At 34.7% G+C, this 21,965-nt stretch overlaps 1 protein-coding gene across 1 annotated transcript in view; it reads left to right on the forward strand.

Moving 5' to 3' along the window:
• The window catches only part of TPK1 (thiamin pyrophosphokinase 1), a 431,745-nt gene that overhangs the window by 144,021 nt on the left and 265,759 nt on the right, over positions 1–21,965 (forward strand). The window contains exon 4 of the mRNA XM_074267641.1: positions 18,731–18,800. Within this exon, the coding sequence (XP_074123742.1) occupies positions 18,731–18,800 (70 nt within the window). The remainder of the gene's footprint in view (positions 1–18,730; positions 18,801–21,965) is intronic.

Raw genomic sequence — 21,965 nt, forward strand, 5'->3', positions numbered from 1 at the left:
AAGAACCTATCTTTAAATGATATTGGCAAAGATTATGGAATCTCTTTTACAACTTTACATTTTTATTATTTAGACATAATGATCTCCTAAAAATTCCTTTTCTATTGAAGCAGTATTTTTGTGTGTATATGTGTGTATTTGTATATAAAACCTCATTTCTATTAGGACTGTTTACTGTAATGTCAATTCATGTTGTTTTATAGCCACTCTTCTGTTTTGTACAAGGAAAAAAAAAAATTTTTTTCTCCATTCTCTAAATTGTGAAAGAAAGTCCTTCAGGCCATTGGAATATTGTACCACAGACTAGACCTCCATAGACTTGAGAAACCACCTGCTGCAGCCTCCTAATTTTATAGATTAAGAATCCGATATGAGTTTGTCTTGGTAAATCTTGTGTTTTTCCTTTCCTTATATTTCCAGTGCTTTGAACAAAGTCTGAAACATAGTTATTCACAAATATTTGTTTGAGTGACATAAAGAGGGATCTCCTATTTGATTAAAAAAACAGACAAACTGGATATTACTCCCATATATCAAATAGAGATGATATGATCTTTACTTTAGGCTGCTCCCATTGACCTGATATTCTTTTCAATTTTGATGTCTTGTATACCTCCTATTGTCAGGAATTAGATAAGATTCAATTTCTTTAACAGCCCTTTTTGCTTAGAAAGGACTTTATCCCTACTTTATTTTAAGGTTTAGACTTGGTACTCTGTAACCTTCCTACATTGAAGTTCTATCACCCTATGATACCCTAAGGGCTAGAAGTACATTTTTATCCAGTTGCAAAGAGCACTAGCTATGGAGAATGGAATTCTGGGTTGGTTAGCCACTTTCACTGCTATTTACTCATATAACCCTGGACAAGTCAGAAAACTCCCTAGACTAACCTTTGCTTATCTGACTATGGATGCTCCTTCTTGCTTTCATTTTTTAAGCCTATTGAACCTGAGTGTAGAATTAGAATTTCTGGGAGTGAGACAAAACTGTTGTGGAAATCCTTCATGTATTAGCCAAACGTTCCAAACAACTAGACCATTCCCTCCCCTCACCCCCCAATTGAATTACCATCTTAACAGTCAATCAGCATAAAAGTAGATGTTTTTCATAAGACTAGAGAGACCTCTTGGAATAAACATATTTGAAAGGAAAGGATTTAGTCTAATTCTCTCCCTCCCCCCTTTCTTCTTTCCACCCTCTCTCTCCTCCTCTCCCTCTCTCCCTCCCTCGATCCCTCCCCCTTTATGTGAAACATTGTCAAGTGACATGGTGTGCCAGGGCTGCAGTGTTAAAAGACATCAAGATATTGAAAACCAATTTTAAACCAAGGGAAGATTTGGGGAGACAGACATGACACTCAGACAACAATAGCAATATTGCCAGATGCCAAACAAGTGTAAGCAATGCTTTTTTTTTTTTTTTTGGATGGGAAATTGATGTTTATTTAGGTTGAGGAGTATAAATGACTCTTCCTTTTGTCCTTTATGATAGAGTGACTGTTCAGGGTAGAAAAGGTAGATGGTCAGATTGGCTTTACAAAGCTAGCCATCTCTTACATCAGGCATAGTGTCTCCAATCAGGCTATTAGGATCTAGAAGAATTTTACAATTCTCTAATTCATGCTCTTGCTCTCTCCCCATCAAATTTGTCAGGGAAAATAAACAATTGAAACTCAGAGAGATGATGGGATTTGCCTAAAGTGGTTTAGGCTAAAAAAACAAAATTATATAGATCCAAGTTCTCATCTTTATTTTTATTGAACAATAAAATTTCACCAATAAAATTGTGGTGTGGAACAATTGTACCCACTCTATTCTTTCACTTTCTCTGCTATTTTTTTTTTTTTTTAACTTGATCAGTATTCTATAGCCTGTTCCTCAGGCTCCTAACTTGGAGTGTTCTCCAAGGTTCTGTCATTGACCCTCTTCTCTCTTTTTTTTTGGTAAGCTCATCAGCTTTCATCATGTCTTTGTTGATGACTCATTGATCTATATATACATCCAGCCATATTCTGTCCCCCCAAGCTTCAGTTCTGCCTGTTAGACATTTCAAACTGTATGCCTCAGAGACATTTCTGCATTAATCATTTTTTCTCCATTACTTTCTTACATTTAGAAATCAAAAATTAAAAAAAAAATTCCTCTGATTTACAGCATTTGCAGATTTCTAAGGAGTAAATACAGTGAGCCTGCCATTCACTCCAGTGATTCTGGCTCCCTTCCTGATCATTTCTTGATTCAATGCCTTTTCATTGACTGTCCTTCATGCCTGAAAACTGTCTCTTGCTTCACAAATTTGCTAATCCATAGTCACCCTATAGATTAGTGAGAATGATTAGTCTAAAGAGTAAGTGTTAGCAGCAGCAAGAATTTAAGGATCTCTCCTGATTATGGGCAAATAGACAAGATAACTATTTCCAAGGAACTACCCTCTAGCCCTCTAGCCAGATTTGCATAGATTGACCAGGAAATGGAAGAGTCGTGATAGTTAATGTAGAGAAACAGAAGTGTTCTAATAATGATTTTGAAGGGCATAACAAGTTCAACCTAGAAAATTAGGTAGATAGTATAAGCAAAAGAAAAGCACAGAATGCGACTCTTCTACAGTGTCCATCTTAGACGTCTAGTAACTCCATGTAGCAGAATGCCTTGTTAGAGGTAAAGGAAAAGGGAAGAACAGTGACCTACCATGGTTTGAAATATTTAGAATCATAGTTTTTCCCCTTTCATAGGAGAGAAGTTTTTCACTTGTTTTAGTGGAGTTAAGTATTTTTTTAAAAAATATTTTATTCTGCACTTAAGAAATAAAACAAACATAGAAAAAACCATAATTGTATATAAAACTATAAATCTTTTATGTACAACTTGTTATTGTTTTAAAATATATAATAAAATTATTATGACTTTTTTTCCACCCTTTTTTCTTCCCTTCCCCTTGCCCTATTTAGACTCATTTAGACACAAATACACACACACATACACACACACACACACACACACACACACACACACACATAAATCATTATATGCACACTTTAAATTTGTCAAAAAAAAAAAAAAAACCTTTGGATGCAGCGTCTTCCTTCATATACCCATGTAAATTAATTTAGAAATTTATAGAAGTCAAAATGATTTAGTCACTCCAAGTTGTTCTTAAATTAATATTGCTCTTACTATATACAACATTCTGTTGGTTCTGTTTATTTAACTCCTCATCATTTGGTGCAAGTTTGTCCATGTTTTTCTAAGCTTGTTGAGTTGTAGTATTCCATCACAGCCATACACCACAATTTATTTAACCATTCCCTGATCTATGGCTATCCCTGTAATTTCCAATTCTTTGCTACCACAAAGATTGCTGCTATAAATATTTTAGAGCATTCTCTTTCTTTTTTTTCCCTGATCATCTTTGAAAGTAGGTCTATTAGTGTTATTGCTGGGTCAGAGGTATAATCAATTTAATAACTCTTTTGTGCATAATCCATAGTCATATAGGCAATAAAGTTTCTGAGGCTGGTGTTGAACTCAGGTCTTCCTGATGCTGTCTACTGGGTCTAGCTGTCTCCTTTAAAGAGACCTGAGGCAGTAGTTGATCACAAGCTCAAATTGAGCCACTTGCTGTGACATATTTGGCATATTAATAGAAGTGGATGGTGTGATTAGATCACATGGAACCACAATAATAATTGACATTTACATTGCAGTTTGGGATGGGATGGGATTCGATTTGTGATTTCCCTAGGATGGGGAATTTTGAGTCTACTCTTTGTGACCCCATTTGAGATTTTCTTTGCAAGAATCCTAGAGTATTTTGTCATTCCCTCTTATAGCTCATTTTACACAAAGCTTGTAAGTGTCTGAAGTCACATTTGAACTCAGTTCTTCCTGACTATAGACTGTATGCTTTATGTGCCACCTTGCTGCCCCTGGCAAGGAAAATTTTCTACTAAAACAATGCACGCAGAACTATCAAATGTATTGATAACTACAGAGTAAAATCCAGAAAAGTAAGACCTTTCTATCAACCCCTGAGACTATCAAATTTTCAGCATCAGGAACAGTTATGATTTTATCAGTGGAAATGGTATTAAAGAGGATATATTACCTTCTGCTTTGTCTTTGAGGCTCTTCCCTCTCATTGAGATCTGAAACCTCATATATATGATATGTAGATGATGTGAGCTCCTGGAGACTAAAATCTGTGTTGCTTTTCAGGTCTCTTTTCAGTACTTAGAACAGAAAACACATGGTAAGCACTTAATAAATTCTTTTTCTTTCATTCATTCAGTTACTTTTATTATCAAAAAGTGATTCCAAATTTAGGAAGTGCCTTTGCCATTCCCAGGTAAGAATAGCCAAGAAATTAGGCATAACAATTAATAGAGATTTCTTCCCAATCAAACTCAGGTGTGCACTATTTCCCTAAAGACAGGGCTGGCAACTAAGTGCAAGCATTTGTGTAACAGGACAAAATAAAAATCCCAACATCCATTCTTCCCCCTCTATCCTTTATTTATCCTTTGGCACCCACTTGACAAAATGGGCACTGTGCTCTTTGGACAAAAGCTTTTATTACTTTGGAATGAGTTGATCCATCACAGATGGGATATGACATTTCTTCTTCTTGTTTTCTCATGCTGCTAACTGTTAGCATGATACGTATGTGCAATTTGGATCTTTTAGAACTTCCAGGGTTTGGGATATAACTAGGGCTCTGTAAAGGATGTGAAAGGTGAATAAATAAAGGTGAAAAAAATTTAAAAAAAAAAGTCTTGTTATACTTCTCTATGCCAATCTTTCTGCCCTGCCTTGCTCTTTACACAGCTTTTAGCAAAAGATATTCATAATCAAGAAATTTTATACTTGTTATCATTATGTTGTATTATTATTGTTATTATTATTATTGTAATATTATTGTAAAATTGTAGTTGATTGATCCACTTTTATATTATAAGACTCCTAGCATATATTATAAGACACCTAGCTGCTAGGTGATACAGTGGATAGAGCACTTGTAATTGAGTCAGGAAGATTCATTTTCCTGAGTTCAAACTTGGCCTCAGATACTTACTGGTTATGTGACCCTGGGCATATTGCTCAGCTCTATCTGCCTTAGTTTTCTCATCTGTTAACTGAGCTGGGGAAGGAAATGGTAAATCCCTGCAGTACTTTGCCAAGAAAATCCCATATAGAATCACAAAGAGTTAGATCAAGCAATAATGAGGGAGGAAGCAATGTAGCAAAATCTTTTCTATCTTTTTAATATGTTGCTCATTCCAAATTTTTATAAAGTTGGACAATTCAATGTCCACTACTCTTTCTACCTTTCTGTACTGTGATCCTATCATTTGTCCCATTTGTACAGTTTCCCAGTTGAAACTGTAGTGAGACCATTCAAATATTCTTGTCACATAGCTAAATGATAATATATCTTTATTGACTTTATTTGAAAAACCTCTCTTCTTGTTGAGGCTCAGGCTGAAAATGCTCCTTCTGCCCTGGAACATTATACCCAGACCATTTTCTGTGCTTCTGAGATGACTAAAATTTTTTAAAATATGTGGTGTGTGTGTGTGTGTGTGTGTGTGTGTGTGTATAGATAAAAAAATTATTTTTGCTTTATGTACTCATTCTTATTAATAATTGCCTATAAATATACTAGCTACAAGATACTTCATCTTAGATTCTGAAAGGGTTTTCTAAACAGCAATTTATTCTGCCTTTCAATACTCTTGTGAGGCAAGTAAATTGTCCTTATCCCTATTTAAAATAGTTTACAATTAAATGAAATGCTTGAAATGAAAGTTTTCTCACATTTTGTTTTGTCCATATTATGGAAATCTTGAATATTACCTAACAGTGTCATGACAGTTGCACTTATGAGAGTTGTGCAGAACTCAGGGAATCCCATCACAGGCTACATCTCACATGATACCCAGTGAATGACAAGATTCTGTTACTGAGGACACATAACTAAAGTAGGAGAGGTATTCAATTTGTGATTTCATTGGAATTCCCTCTAGAAATCTAGATTAGCACCTTTTTTATTACTTAAAGTATTAGAAAATTGCCTAGAGCAGAAACATCAAATAACCAGCCCATAATATTCCCTAGAATAGACCAGATTAAAATGTAATTGGGAAATATTTACACTGGAACATAGATAAAGCTAAGTTGTGATTTTTTTGAGTCAATATGTGGCTTCTAAGGATCTTTATGTATAGTTTAGTTATGGCTTTCCCACCCCTCCTTGTTTGATAATGTCTTAGGAAATTACTTCTTTGCCAGAAATATTAGTCTTTATGGCAATATTTCCTTACTTTCTCTACCGATGTCTTCCTTTCAGCTGAATATGATCAAGGACCTTTTATGAAATGATACTGCTTCCTGCTTATACTTTTACTAACTTTTTTTTTTTTTCCTGCAGTAAGATTTCTGCTAGCACTAGCAGAACTCCAGTCTTTCTCTTGATATATACTTAAACTTACTCTCATGTTTTGGCTTTACATCCATTTGCTTGGTCCTCATATTCCATTACCATCTCATCTTTCCTGCCTTTATGAATAGAAATTGTTCTTAACATTTTTGTGTCATGGGCTTGTTTGGTGATCTGCCATAGTTTACAGATTGCTTTTAACAATAATATTTTAAATGTTGAAAATAAAATATATGGGATTATTGAGAAACCAATTATATTAAATTATAGTTACCTATCTATATGTGTGTACAAGAATAGACACATGCATAGTTTTGCACATATGCATGTGTCTATATGTATGTATCTATATGTATGTATGTGTATATATACATATTTACATGCATACTAGTTCATGGATCCCAGATTAAGTAAGAATCACTGAATTTTTTTAATCTTCCATTTTCTTCAGTCTCTTTAATTTTCATAGGTATGCTTGATTATAAGGGATTCCATATCCCTAGCAGCTACTGAGTTTTATGGATCTATACTTAAACATACCATGAAACTAACAAATTTCTGGGGACCTACCATCAGATATACCTAGAGACAGCACTTCCTCATGATCTTTCTCTGTCTTCTACAGAAGCCAGCTTTTAATTTTCTCTATGCAACACAGGGGCAACTTCTGATCTCTAACACTCTTTCAATATGATAGTATTAAGAGAAAAAAATCCCTTTGTAACCAGGAGATAAACTATAAATATGCTGAGGGAATTAATTATTAAGTCTAGAGAGGGTCATAGCAAATTCTCCTGTGATAATTGTTCAAGCATTTCCAAATATACACAGTTGTACTGTCATATAGTCCATATTTTTCCATATTTTGTCAAATACCTTACTAAACCAAACAAAAACAAGCAAAAAAAGAAACTTTTCTTCTTATTGCAATAATAATCCTGTCAAAAATATATAAGGAATTAAACTTTTTTATGAACCTATTCTTGTTCACAATAATCACCATTTAGCTACTTAAATATTCATAAAGAATTTTGCTGGAATCATCTCTAGTCTGGAATTCACAACTCAAACTACCAGCAAAGGCCGGAACTAGAAAATTGTCAAGTACCTACTTAGCACTTAGTAAAAACCCAATTTCTCATTATCTCATTAGCACTTAATAAGAACCTAACATCTCCCCCTGTCTTTTGATTTAGAACATAGGGTTGTCATGACCTTGGAAAATCTATAGTCTGCAGTCTGAAAATGTAATTCACATATAGTACATATGATATAGTTGTTTATCCAAATTAACTAATCCTAGAAAGCTTGTGCCAATTTGTGGGTCTTTAATCTTGGCTGAAGAATTTTAATTTGACTGCGTAGGAAATGTTTAGCCATCGAAAAGTAACAGCAGAATGACATGGCTAGATGTCTGCATTTGGGAAATTCAGTCCAACAATGTACGTGATAAATTATAGTGGGGAAAGAGTATAGTGGTGTGGCCAATTTTGGAGGCAATGTCTAAGGAAATGGTAAAGATTTCTACCAGAGTGGTAGTAATGGGAACTGAGAACACAGGACAGATGTAGTAGATAATGAGGAAGCAGCCTCCACAAGACTTCACTTTATATGAGAAATGAGCCTGATAGATTTAGAAAAACCCACTCAAGTTGGTCAATCCATTCTCTGAAATTAAATAAGAACAAAGGTAAAGGAATATCTTGTCTTTATAATGGAAGTGTTCATGAAAATTGTGTGGGTTAAATTAATTTTATATATAATAAGGAAACAAGTAGTTTAAAGTTATCTTACTGAAGTAAAATTTTAAAGTAGAGTTTAAATAGGATTCTGTCAACCTCATCTTACCCAGAAAGATACCAAGGGATTTATTAGATGGAAAATTTTATTTGATTCATATGTCACTGGTTATGATTGAATGATTGGTGCTGTTGTTAAGATATGACTGACTGATTTACTGTTTTGAGTTTTGGGGCATGATATGCTGGGGGGAATTCTGGACTCAGTTTCCATTTCTGTCTCATTTCATTAACTCTGAAATGGGAATAATAACTCTTGCTCTGTCTATCTCGTGGGATTGTAAAATGAAATATTTATGGGAAAGTACTACAAAGCACTCAGCTTGTAAAGCAAAGCGTTTTTTAATGATTATAATTATGCTGTAGTAAAGTGTGTGTTCACATAGCCTGATGTATGGCTATGTATGCTGACAATAGCTTACTTGATGAGGGTAAATTTCTAATAAGTAAACAGAAGGCCAGCCAGGAGAGACACAGAGCTTGAGTAGCCAAAGGAGCTCAGCTGTTAGCTAAGCCTAGATTGGCAATGGAGACTGGGAACCAGGTGATATATTGCTTCTTGGATATTTGGGAAGAGAATTTTGACTTGGACTAAGAACAGCAGCAATTTGGAGCTAGAAAGAGAAATAGTGAGTTTATCAGGAGCCAAGGCAAAAAGACTTGGGCCAGCAATGGACTGAACAGAGATATATCTAGGATCAAAGGATCTTGGTTAGTGTTTGGCACTGGAGATATCAAAGAAAAAAGAAGTTTACACACTGTAAATTCTCATAATTCTCAAATTCTCAAAATAGTTCCTTAAAACACTAAAGAAACTGCCATAGTAAGGAGTTCAAAATGTAATTAATTAGATAAAAATAGGAATATCAAACAAATTCAGAGAGGAGCTTCATCCTCCTTAGGAGACAAAACTTACCAACAAATATGCCAAATACTAAGCACTGGAGATATCAAAGAAAAAAGAAGTTTACACACTGTAAATTTAGGGTTAGGGTTTGTTGTTGAGTCATTTCAATCTTGTCTGACTCTTCATGACCCAATCTGGAGTATTCTTGGAAAAGAAAGATACTAGAGTTTTTAGTCATTTTCTTTTGCAGCTCATTTTACAGATGAGGAATGGAATCAAACAGCATGCTACAAGGTCACACTGCTAGTAAGTGTCGGAAGCTAGATTTGAAGCAGTGAGCATGAGTGTTCCTGATTTCAAGTCAACTGCCCTATCCATTGTGTCACTGAGCTGCCTATCTGGCACATCTGGTGCTTAATAGATGTTTATTAAATTGAATTGTAAGATGCAAGACATTATAGATTTGGAACTGTCAAGGACCTTTGAGGCCATTAAATCCAACTTGCTTCTTTTACAGAGGTGAGGATCAGAGTTTAAGTGACTGGCTTATAATTATACAGCTATGAAATGTAGGTCATTAGAACTACAAGCCTGACTCCTTATTCTTTCTGTTCTTGAATGTAAAGTCTTTAAAGACAGAATCTATTTGATTTTTATCAATGCCTAGTACTACCTGGAACATAGTAGGCTTTTAATCAAAGCTTAGTGATATAGAGAATTGACTCTAATTTATAAAAAAAAATCAAGCCATTCTCCAGTTAATAAATGGTCAAACGATATGAACAGACAATTTTCAAATGAAGAAATTGAAACTATAGTCATATGAAAAGGTGTTCCAAATCATTGTTGATCAGAGAAATGCAAGTTAAGACAACCCTGAGATACCACTACACACATCTCAAATTGGTTAAGATGACAGGAAAAGATAATGCTGAATGTTGGTGGGGATGTGAGAAAATGGGATTCCTTGTTGGTGGAATTATGAATACATCCAGCCATTCTGGAGAGCAATTTGGAACTATGCTCAAAAAACTATCAAACTGTGCATAACTTTTGACCCAGTAGTATTACTACAGGGCTTATCCCAAAGAGATCTTAAAGAAGGGAAAGGAACCTGTCTGTGCAAAAATGTTTGCGGCAGCCCTCTTTGTAGTGGCCAGAAACTGGAAATTGAAGGGATTCCCATCAATTGGAGAATGGCTGAATAAACTGTGGTATATGACTATTATGGAATATTATTGTTCTATAAGAAATGACCAGCAGAAATGAAGAGACTTACATGAACTGATGCAAAGTGAAATGAGCAGAACCAGGAGGTCATTATACACTTCAACAACAATACTACAATTCTGATGGACAAGTGGCTCTCCAAATCAAGTGGATCCAAATCCGTTTCAATTGATCTGTAATGAACAGAACCAGCTATACCCAGAGAAAGAACACTGGGAAATGAGTATGAACCACAACATAATATTTCCACTCTTTCTGTTATTGTTTGCTTGTATTTTTGTTTTTTTTTCTTCTCAGGTTATTTTTGTCTTCTTTCAAAATCCTATCTTTCTTGTGCAACAAGATAACTGTATAAATGTGTGTGTGTGTGTGTGTGTGTGTGTGTGTGTATATATGTTTGTGTGTATATATATATATATACTTTAACATATTTAACATATATGGCACTACCTGCCATGTAGGGGAGGGAGTGGAGGGAAAGAGGGGAAAAGTTGAAACATAAGTTTTTGCAAGGGTCAATGTTGAAAAATTACCCATGCATATATTTTGTATATAAAAAGCTATAATTTAAAAAAAAACCGCTTATTGATGAATTGATTATACTCAAGAACACTTTTTGAGAATGAGTTATTTTTTTGAGAAGTGAGTTAATTGTGTAGCTAAAGATAAAATTCAGTTCCAAAGATAATTATATTCATAATTAGTTTCCACTCCCCTTGAAATACCAGTCCGGATTTTATACTGCAATAAAGGTTAGCAAGCAAACTCTGACTATTTCCTGTACTTTCTCACATATACCATTAGAATGATATTCCACAGAGAAGTGGCCAGATTTAATATAGATTCAGTCATTTGAGACTCTGAGAATTCACCTTAAGTCAATAATAGTTAGGATCATCATATTTTAGATCTTACTATAGCATCTGATGAAATCAGTTGGCAGCAATATGTCAGCTGTTACTTTTAACTCAGAAGCCAGCTTGCTTAATTTACTTGTATGAGTTTCATGAGCTCTACATATTCCTGTTTTTTATGTTTCTTGAGCACATAAGTTTTTTACCTCAGTCATTATAATAAAAGGGAAAAACACCAATCGGCTATGATTCTTAGATGAAAAGCAAATGACATTAAAAAGAAAATACCCTTGAGAGACCCTAGGAAATGTTCATGGATGTTTTTATTCTCTGCAGTTCAATATCTGTAACAATAATAGAAGCAATTTGGTTTATATACCTAAAAAAAAAACATCTAGCCCTAGAAAATGTCACCCCACAAAAAGTGAACTGATTCCAGCAAAAGATAGAAGTTGATCATTAACTGGAAGCACCATTAAGATTTTACCAAATTTTCAAGTCATGATAAACACTAAAGCTATTTTCAACATATTGCTACATGACACTAAAAGGTATGAAAATATCTATTTTTTAAAATCTATTTTTGCTGTTTGTCTTAAAGCTATTTATCAATATGATATTTATAAAATAACTGCTTGACCATGGAAGTTATATCGTTTTGAAAAGACTGCAAGATTTTTACTGTTTAAGTAAATGATAACAAAAAAAGAAGGATAACAGTCACAGTAACTGCTGTTCATTAAAGTCTGGGGCAGTTGAAATGATGACAGAGTGAATGGGCCCTTGAGGCTGATGCATGAAAGTATATCCAAAATATCTACGAATTCAGCATGAAAGTACCCTCTGCAATTGTCCCTCCTGTTGTGCTCAGTTCCATGACCAGAAAAGTATTTTTACTCATTTTTAAAATTAGGTATGCCACCAACATTTTTATGCTGCATGCACAGTAGTCATTTTTCAAAATTTAATAGTCCTTAAAAAACTACGCCTCTTGCTGTATCCCACATAACATTTTAAAGACTATTTGCTTGACATACTTTAAACTACATTATGATAAAAATAGCACCTTAGAGGAAATGACAGTGATTTGTGTTATCCAGACTTAGAGATTAATTTTTGGATATACCTCCGATTTCATCAGTATAGGCTCCCACTGAGAAAACTACCTCTTTCAACCAATTTTTCTAAACTTTTTCTAAATTGATTATCTTAGATAATTGCTTTTTGTTGGCATAGCCTCTGGGAAAGAACATTTGCCTAGTAATAAACAGATGATCCGGGAGTAACGCCTCTCTCTGCCACTTAGCAGTAGTGTGAACTTGAAAACTCCTGTAAGTTGAGGATGATGCTAGCCTTGTTCTTCATCTTTTTTAGCAAGTAGGTTTATAGGATTGATGTTCTTCCCTAGCAATGCTTTGGGAAGCATATGGGAACTTGGTTAATACATTTTGCAACCAGATCAAATCAATATCTTTGGTCTTTTTATCCGTCCAAGCCAGTCTTCAATTCCTTCTTGGCAAAGATGAACACAGATTAGTGGGGATGTCTGTGCCCTTCTAGAAATATAAAAGCACATGCAGGCTTTGGTTCAAAAGGAGATAAACTGATTCCCAACAATGTAGACAAGGAAAGATTCTTAGATGCTATCAGAAAAGCCCCAGGTATAACAAGGCAAGTGTCTTGTCCTATGATAGTGTACTGTCACCATTGGTTTCTTGGAATTTGGCTCAGCTCTGACAGGCAGGGTATTTATACTTTACATACCACGTGGTTTTTGGAGACTTTTTTTTTTTTTTTTTTTTAAAGTAGTGTTGCCTTTCTTCTCATCTATATAAGTAGCACACTTCTGACATAGACCTGGGTTCAGGCTAATTCCATTGGTCTTATGATGAAGAGAGCCATCGGAACTGGCCTGAATCATCTCATTGTTGAAGAGCCATGTCTTTCAGAATTGATCATCATATAGTCTTGCTGCTGCCATGTATAATGTTCTCCTGGTCCTACTCATTTCATTCCATTTTGTCCTCCAGAATGGTTGTCATGATATTTGTGAAAATAGGTATAGAAAAATTGCACACATTTAACATTTATTGGATTACTTGCTGTCTAGAGGAAGGGGTAGGGGAACTTTCTGTAAAAGTATAGAAGTTTTCATTTCATTATAGGGTAGCCAGTTACATCTTTTTTTTTTTTTTTCAGATGTTAAGGTCTTTTCCTCTTACCAATTATCTTAAGCTTTTTGTAGATACAACTGGAAGTTTTACATTTAATTTTCATTGCACAGAGAAAACATTCCTTCTAAGTAGTAGCAGAAACATACCACAGCATCTCAATTGTCACCTAACCTTAATTCATTCACAGTAACAAAACCAGAGAAACACAGATATACTATGTGTGTTCTTATGTGTGAGTGTGTTGAGCATGTGCACACATGTACACACACACACACTTTGGTAAATTAGAAAAGTTTTGGCTTTTGCTTCAACCTCTATCACCAACTGCTGCTTTGTCCTGGACTTGGATATGTCCTGAATGTGGCTTAGGAAGATGTAGGTTACTTAATTCATAGGGCAGGCAAAACTAGTAAAGACAGTGTGGTAGAGTTTATCATCAGGGAATTTGCCTTTAATATATTATTCAGATGTGACAGGGTTCTGAGGCCAGCAAAATGCTAGCCATGAAACCACAATTAGAGTGTTTGATACCCAAGGGAAGTTAACTTAAACCCAGGGAGTTAAGTTGATTTGACAGGAGACCTTTTATAAATGAGCTTTTTTGTATTTTGAGTAGCTCAGGCTTACTTGATACTCCCTGAGAGACTAATCAGGATTCTCTGGGACATAGACTAGTTGCTCATTTATTGATTGCAATTCTGTGTGGCTCTTAAAACAAACAAACAAACAAAAAAAACCACTCCCTTCAGTATATTATTTAAAAGTGTTACCAGATTAGGGTAGTGGATAGAGCTGGACATTTAGCCAGAAATTTCTGGGACTAAATCCTATCTCAGAAATTTACTCTGCAACCCTTGCCAATTTACTAAACTATTTTATGCCTCAGTATCCTCATATGTAAAATGAAAGATTTGGAATTGAAGGGACTCTAATGTCTGTTCCAGTATAAATCTATGATCCTCTGAATTAGAATCATTCGATGGTACAGCTACTTAGGAGCATGAGATTGCTCCTGAGATTCTGCAAAATGCAGAAACTGAGGCATTGTCAGATGAAGTGACTTGCTTATGGCCACTAAACTGGTTGGTGGCTGAGACATGGTCTCCTGATTCCTAGGGCATTGATTCTCATTAAGCTGTGATCCTGTTTGAGAATTCGTGAAGTCATTCATGAAAAGACTAGTAGTCTTTATTGGCCCTGGGCATTTCTTCTATCAGGAAAATAAAGAGGCTATTTCATCTGCTATATCATATCATAACTTTAGAGCTGGAGGAGATCTTATAGGAAATCCACTCAAGCCCTTTCTTTTGAGGCTTTAAAGCTGACAAAGGATTTCCCAGGTGTTTGTGGGCCTACAGAGATGTCAAACACAATGATGTCACCTGTGGCCCAAACTCCAAGATTTAATGTAATTTAAATGTAATGGGAAACATTCATAAAATAAATAAAAGTATAAAAAAACACAGATAACATTAACTTTTTAAATTAGGTCAATATGCTGCCTATAGGGATTCTTAGGTATGGATTAGTGACTCTGATTTCTGTTTGTTTGACACCATTGATTGTAGAGCATAGTCCTGAGTTGGGGAGAGGATGTGTATGTGGAAGGAAACAACCTTTTATTTAGTAACTACTTATTATGTCCCTGCCTCTGTGCTCAGTGCTTTACAAATATTACCTTATTAGGTCCTCTTTGGACAGTATAACGGTCATTGGATGACTGTAGGTCAAGGATAGGATGCCAATCTGAAAATAAAAAGTTTGATTAGTGAGCTAAGGAATCTACTGTTATTGCTAGACAATTCATAATACTGGCATACAGAGTTTATATAACCTTTTATATAACAGGTTTATATAACCTTTCAGACAGGCTTAAAGCACACAGCACATCAGCAGCTTTCTGGTGCAATTTAGCCTAGAAAAATAAAGCATTTATTGGGAAAGAGGAGTAGACAACAAGGGGGATCAGTCAAAAAAAAAAAGGGCAAGTTTTTGAAATGTGAGTTACATAATTTATTATCAGAATAAGAAAACATCATTTATTGAAAGGAAGAAGAGAAAAAGAAAAGACTATAGAATTGTGAAAAGAAGACCTTTTAGACAGAACTGCAGGGTCTTTCTTTCCAAGAATAGCAAAGTTGTTGTCACAGTAGTTGGTGAGACTTCCCACTTTATGTCCTTACAAAGGTGTTGGAGACTTTCTAATATTATATTGTCAGGAATTGGGGAATTTATACATTATCCATCAGTCAAGAAATAGCAAAATAATTATGGTTCCTATTTTTTCCCCACAGAACCATGAATCTTCTGAAGTTATTATTGGTCTCTCATTTGCTTTCATTTACTTTACTTTGGTCTTTATATAAATTGTCCTTGTTTTGTTTGCTTTATACTCAATCATTTCAAAAAAAAATTTCCCAGCTTTCTCTAAATATCATTTATCATTTTTTTATGGCTCAGTAATCTCTTTCATTTGTGTATCATAAATTGTTTGGGAAATAGCCAAATTTCTCACTATTTTCCAAGTGTAACCACTTTGTTTCTAGTTTTTTGCTACAATGAAGAATGAGAATATCTTTTTCAAGAAGTTTGTAAGGATCAGATAAGGAAAAGAGCAGCTGTATAGGCTCATTTCTTTTTAAGAAATAGGATAGTATGGGTGTTTTTATAGGTAGATGTGGAGAAACCAATAGGAGTTGGTTAGCGATGTGAGACAGAAAATGACTGACTACTAGAGCCAAGTTCAGAAGGAGTGAGGAGAGGTGAGAACTATAAATTGGTTTTATCTGTTAAACAATAGTGATATCTTTTCCATTGGTTATATAAAAGAAAAAGGAGGGAATAATGGATGATCTGGGAAAGTTTGGAAAGTAGAAGGGAGTTGCAGGAACTTTTTTTTTTTTTTATCTTCTTAATCTCAATGAAGTAAAAGCCTACAGTTTTTTCCTGTCGATGGCAGTCATGTTTTATGTCCAAGAAGTAGAGAAAGTCCAAAATTCTTTTAGACTTTTAAACCTACCCCTCTCTAAAAGTTCTCATTTTATAGATGAGGAAACTGAGGTCATATTGCTAGCAGGTGGCTGAGCCCAGATTCAAATGCAGTTGCCCTGAATCCTTGTCTATGTTGTGGATTACAGCATAGACATTAGGCCATGTTGATAATTGCACAGGAGAATTTTCTTGCTGTAGTAGCTATAGAGAACTGTCCTCAGAGCCAGAAAGACCTGATTAACACACCATCTCTGACACATACGGGTTGTGGTGTCAAAAAAATCACTTAATGTTTCAGCAGCTAAGTGATGCAGTACATAGAGTGCCTGGTCTGGGAGTCAGGAAGAACTCTTCCTGGGTTCAAATTCATACCTTTGTGAGACTAGGTAAGTCACTTAACCCTGTTTGTCTCAGTATGCTCCTCTATAAAGTGAGCTCAAGAAGGAGTAGCAAACTCCTCCAAATCTTAATCAAGAAAACCTCAAATAGGGTCCCAAAGAGTTGGACACAACTAAAGAAATTCTTGGTAACTTAGCGAGCATGTAAATTGAAGCAAAAGTTCCAACCTGCTTTGGGAGAAGGAATTTACCCACCTGAAAGATCCCTGTGCCAGTGCACTTTTAGATCTAATCTCTATCTACACACCTAATGATTGCACAGCTAGGCCTATCTTCTGCTTTTTCGCCCAGTAATACATATCAGGTTACTTAAAAGAAGAGGTGAGAATTCAAAAAAATTCTCACTGCCAGTTTTGGTTTCTGAAGCCCTGCATTTCCATATTCATTAGCAAAGTTTCCTTAAACCCTGTTTGAAACCATTAATTCCTCTGCTTAGTTATGTGATTAACTTTATTTCCTTCTCACTATGCAATCTTTGTTCTAGACAACATACTCTTTTATATAACATACTCACTTATGAAAGACATTTAAAAAAAATTTTTTTTTAACTTTCTTGGTTCACATGCCCTCATTTTTTCTTTCATCTTTCCAAATTCAAGTCTAATAGGTGTAGCTGCGATTCCACCTTCTTCAGCTAGTACAATTGCTTTCCATGCTTTCTGGTATCTTGTAGCACTTGTAGTTTGTAGCACACAATGTAACATATAATTAATTATATTCTATTTTGTATTGTGTCCTAATTGTTTCTTAACTTCGCTAGATTATAAATCGTGTAATTAGATAGCTAAAGAGAGGTCAGCTCTTTGAGTATTTTAGTCACAGGCTAATGATATACTTAGATTTGGGGGACAGGGAAAGGAGAGAGGAGCCACTATAGTTCAGAGTCTAGTCTTCAGTTATATAGGTTCAGGAATGTGTTTTTTTTTTTTTTCCTAAATCACTTTCATCAGGGGATTATCATTTTCCAGAAATGCTGATGCCCTATTGGGCATTCTAATAAATAGCATTTCAAAGTTTAGAATGCTGCTTGGTTAATTTACTTTGGTGAATCGATTTAATGACTGGAATGAACACAACTACTTTCCAGGGCTTACCTCTGCCTCCCCTCATCTCCTTTACTTTTCCTCACTACTTTTCACTATACCCAGCTATCTGCAGGTTACTTAAACTAATTGAATGGAGAGATGGTTATTGGAGGATAGGTGGATAAGGATGGTAACCCCTGGAGAAGAGATCAAGATAGATCTTATGTAGGAGGTGGCTATTAACTAATCTTTAAAGGTATCAGGAATTTTTAGAGACAGATGGAATGAGGGATTACATTCCAGGCATGAACAACTCATATCAATGCCTTTATCAGAGAAATTCTAGGTGGTATGCAATTTAAGTGGCATCCCTTAAACACTTTGAGATTAGGGACATACCAAAATTTTATCAACTACATTTACAAATTCCCTTTTGAAGTTGGCATTTTTTGAGATGACTTATGCAGTTTGCAAATTTGTTCCCTTTCCAAGAATTACTTTTAGGTTTCCTCCAGAGAATGACATTGTTTCATCCTGTCTCCCCCCAAAAAATATGGTTTGCCATCATATTTGGGTGGGAAGCCTGTTGTTAATATTATATCATCAGTTAAACTGTGGTTCACACCCCTATATTAGAACTTAATATGGAAGTTGTGAAATTATGATTTTCAATAAATCATACCTCTTTCATATAACTTGGGTCACATAAAAATTTCTCAAGTGAAAAGGGATTGCAAGTAAAAAAAGTTTAAGGAACTCTGCTCTTAATGAAGAGAGAAAATACAACGAAAATCCAGGACATCAGCTAGAGAAAATTGTAAGCTATGATTTTTTTTTTTTTTATTTTATTTTATTTTTTTTTTTTTTAATATCACTTGGTTGGATGCAATTGGAACCAAGGTAGTTGGAGAATGTGTGTATATGTGAAGATTATTTTTAATGTTCTGATGTTGAAATGTTTTCTTTATTTTAAGCTCTTCTGAAAGCCTGTGCTGATGGAGGTGCTAACCACTTGTATCATGTTACTGAAGGAGAGCAGGAGAGGTATGTTGACTTTAAGATTATTCATAATTTCATATATATCTATATTAGTATTCTGGCCTTTTCTTACGACCTCTCAGTACTCTCCTTTGTCTACTGTGAGGAAACCAGTTCTCTCAAAAACATCATCAATAGAGTGATTTTGAGTATTGTGGAAAACTGATCTTTCTTACTTCTTTACTCTCTTCCATTTTTCAGCTATCAATAATAAAAAGAGGCCAGTTAGGTTTTCTTTTCTTGTCTTAACTTCACAAAACATAAGTGTTATCAGGCACTGATGCTTTTAAATATTATTCCCTAATTGTACATGACTTTCTGTGCTGGGTTGGAGGTTGGACCGGATGACCTCTAAGGTCTGTTCCAATTCCAGGTTTCTATGATTCCCTAAATTAGAAGTCCAGATGGAAGTTTGAGATGTTATTAATGCAGTTAAAATGAATTAAAAATGAATACATGTAAATGAAATACATACTTTACTGTTTAAAGATGTGACATTTTTATACCACTGCTGATGAAAGTCCAGTATAATTTACTTTGACTTAATTACTTTTGAGTTATGCACTCATATATCTTTTAGAGGATAAATAGTTCATCCATTAATGATTTGTTATATACTCTCTCTGGTTTCCTCAATCTTTGCTTGGTATGCTATTTTTAGTTGAAAGAATTACAGGCAGTGGAATGGATAGACTTTGATTTTAAATACAACTCATTACTAACATATTTGTGGTCTAACCCTTGACATGAACACATTCATTTATATTTTTGTGTAAGCTGATTAAATGCAATTCAATTTCCACCATATTTGCTATTGGAGAAACTTTACCACCTTCCAGAAGATAAAGCAGTTCAATGAAGAGTGAATCTCCATGTTTGTTGGCAAAATAGTATGACTATATATATGAGTGTGAATATGAGGATGCTTTCAAATGACCACTTTGCATTCAGATTTAATAGTTATGCTAACCTACATTTTCAAAGATTTAGCAGAAATTAAGCACTTGACTGCATGTAGATTGGGTGTTACTTCCCAATAATTATGTGGATTGTCAATCTTTAAAAAATAATTCAAATGCAATGAACAGATTGAAGATATATTAAGTGATAAATTGGAATGTACAGTTTTTGAGCAGGCTTTTGAGTGAAGTGAATAGTTGGCTAAAACATAGTGTCATGATTAAAATTTAACAAAGGAGTAAACTGAGGCAGATCTATGAGCAAGAAAATATTTATTAGCAGCAGATATGCTACTTGTCTACTAATGAGTCCACAGATTGACTTCTATTAGACAAAAGACCCTGAGCAAAAGTACAGTAACCCTAATATACGTTTTGGAGAGTAAAGACAAAGAATAGGGCAGAAGCAAGAAGGATGTTTTTTAATATGAAATTTAAAAAACAAAATATAAATGGAGAGTTGTAGGATATCCAGGAACCAGGGTTGAAATCATGGTGGAAAATATGTAAATTTACAATAGAAGGGAGAAAGGAAAAGCATGTTTTCATGAAGTATATTGCAAACCAACCAAAAAAGAGAAGAGTTATATAGGGAGCTTGAGGGTAGAAGACAAGACTTTTGAGATTTTGAAATTTGAGATGATGGAGCGCTGAAATCATTAATGTCTGGAAATTTTCTGCCTCTTTCTATATTTATCAAAAAGTAAAATAGTAATACATTTTTGCTTTACTTTAATGATAATTTTATTTTTCAATAGATGTAGGAAGTATCACAGGATTTGGAAGTAGCTGAACATGTTGTGGTAGATGATTGTGATGGAATACTACTGTGCCATAAGAAATGATGAGCTCAGTGATTTTAGAAAGAGATGGAAAGATTTGCATGGGATTATGACAAGTGAAATGAGCGAATTTAAGACAACATTTTATACAATAGCAGCAATATTGTTTTTAAATTCGTCCTGATTTCTAACCAATAGTTAGTGGAATAAGAAATGATTGGAGCCTTAGTAGTATGGATGTGACTATTCCCTATTAGACTTAGAAAAAAGAAAAGTCAAACTGAAATGTAACCTAAATTTTTCTAAAACAGTTTCAAAAGTGTTACAGAAAGGCTGGCAGGAGAAGTAAGAAACAAAGAGATAGAAACTCCTCAAGAATAAAATTCTCCAGGAGATAATTAATACATATGGAAACTTAAACAAATTGTTGTTGTGAATGTAATGGAAAATTACTGCACTATAAGAAATGATGAACATGATGAATACAGAAAATAATGGAAACAACATTTAAACTGATTCAGTGTGAAGTAAGGAAAATCAGCAAAACGGTATACTAAGTGGCTACAACAATATAAATGAAAAAAACCACCAAACAGTGAAAACTAAAGGATGAAAATTACTTTCAACCATGAAACAAGAGAGGACATCTTCCATCCACTTTTCAGAGGGAAAAGATGGATATTGAACACTGCAGATATCTTCAGACTATTTCTGTATATTTTCCCTTATTTTCCTTCAACCGTGACAGTTCCATCTCCTGTCTCTGGGACCAGGCTCTTCTTCCCTATAGTTAGAAGGCTTTCCTTCCTCTCCTCTTTCAGATTCTTAAAAACCCTAGTTTCCTTGGAGGTCACTTTCTCATGCTACTAGAGAAAACCTTTCGGTACTGCCCCAAGTATTGTTCATCTTTCATTTTCAAAAATGACCAGTGACGCTGTGAGAATGATGTCTTAACTAGTGCAGGAATGGGATTGAAGAGAGGCAAAATTGCACAAAGCCATTAGCTTCATTCTGTTTTCTAGAGTTATTGAAGTCCAGTAGCAGGACACTGGCCCAGGAGCATTGGGTGACCTTGTGTCTTTGATGTCTGATCAAGCTCCACATGGAGCCTTTGCCATGGCCGCTGGAACAAATTGTTTAGTTATGTTAACTTTTGCAGTTATCATCAGTAAAAAGTAAGCTTCTTAAGCGCAGGGACTCTTTGCTTTGTTGTTGTTTTATTTGTTTCCTCTATATTCTCAATATCTAGTATTGTGAATAGTAGGTCAATAAAGTACCTACTACTTTATTGAATTGCCTAATAAAGTGTAGGTTTTAATGAATGTCTCTTGATTTTTCTGTTTCATCTTTTCCCTTAGGGATTCTTCTGCCTGCATTTTCTCTGAGACCTAATGCTGGGCCTTCTAAATTAGTTAGGACATTTAAACACA

The sequence above is a fragment of the Sminthopsis crassicaudata genome, chromosome 5 (assembly GCF_048593235.1).
Source record: "Sminthopsis crassicaudata isolate SCR6 chromosome 5, ASM4859323v1, whole genome shotgun sequence".
NCBI classification, from domain to species: domain Eukaryota; kingdom Metazoa; phylum Chordata; class Mammalia; order Dasyuromorphia; family Dasyuridae; genus Sminthopsis; species Sminthopsis crassicaudata.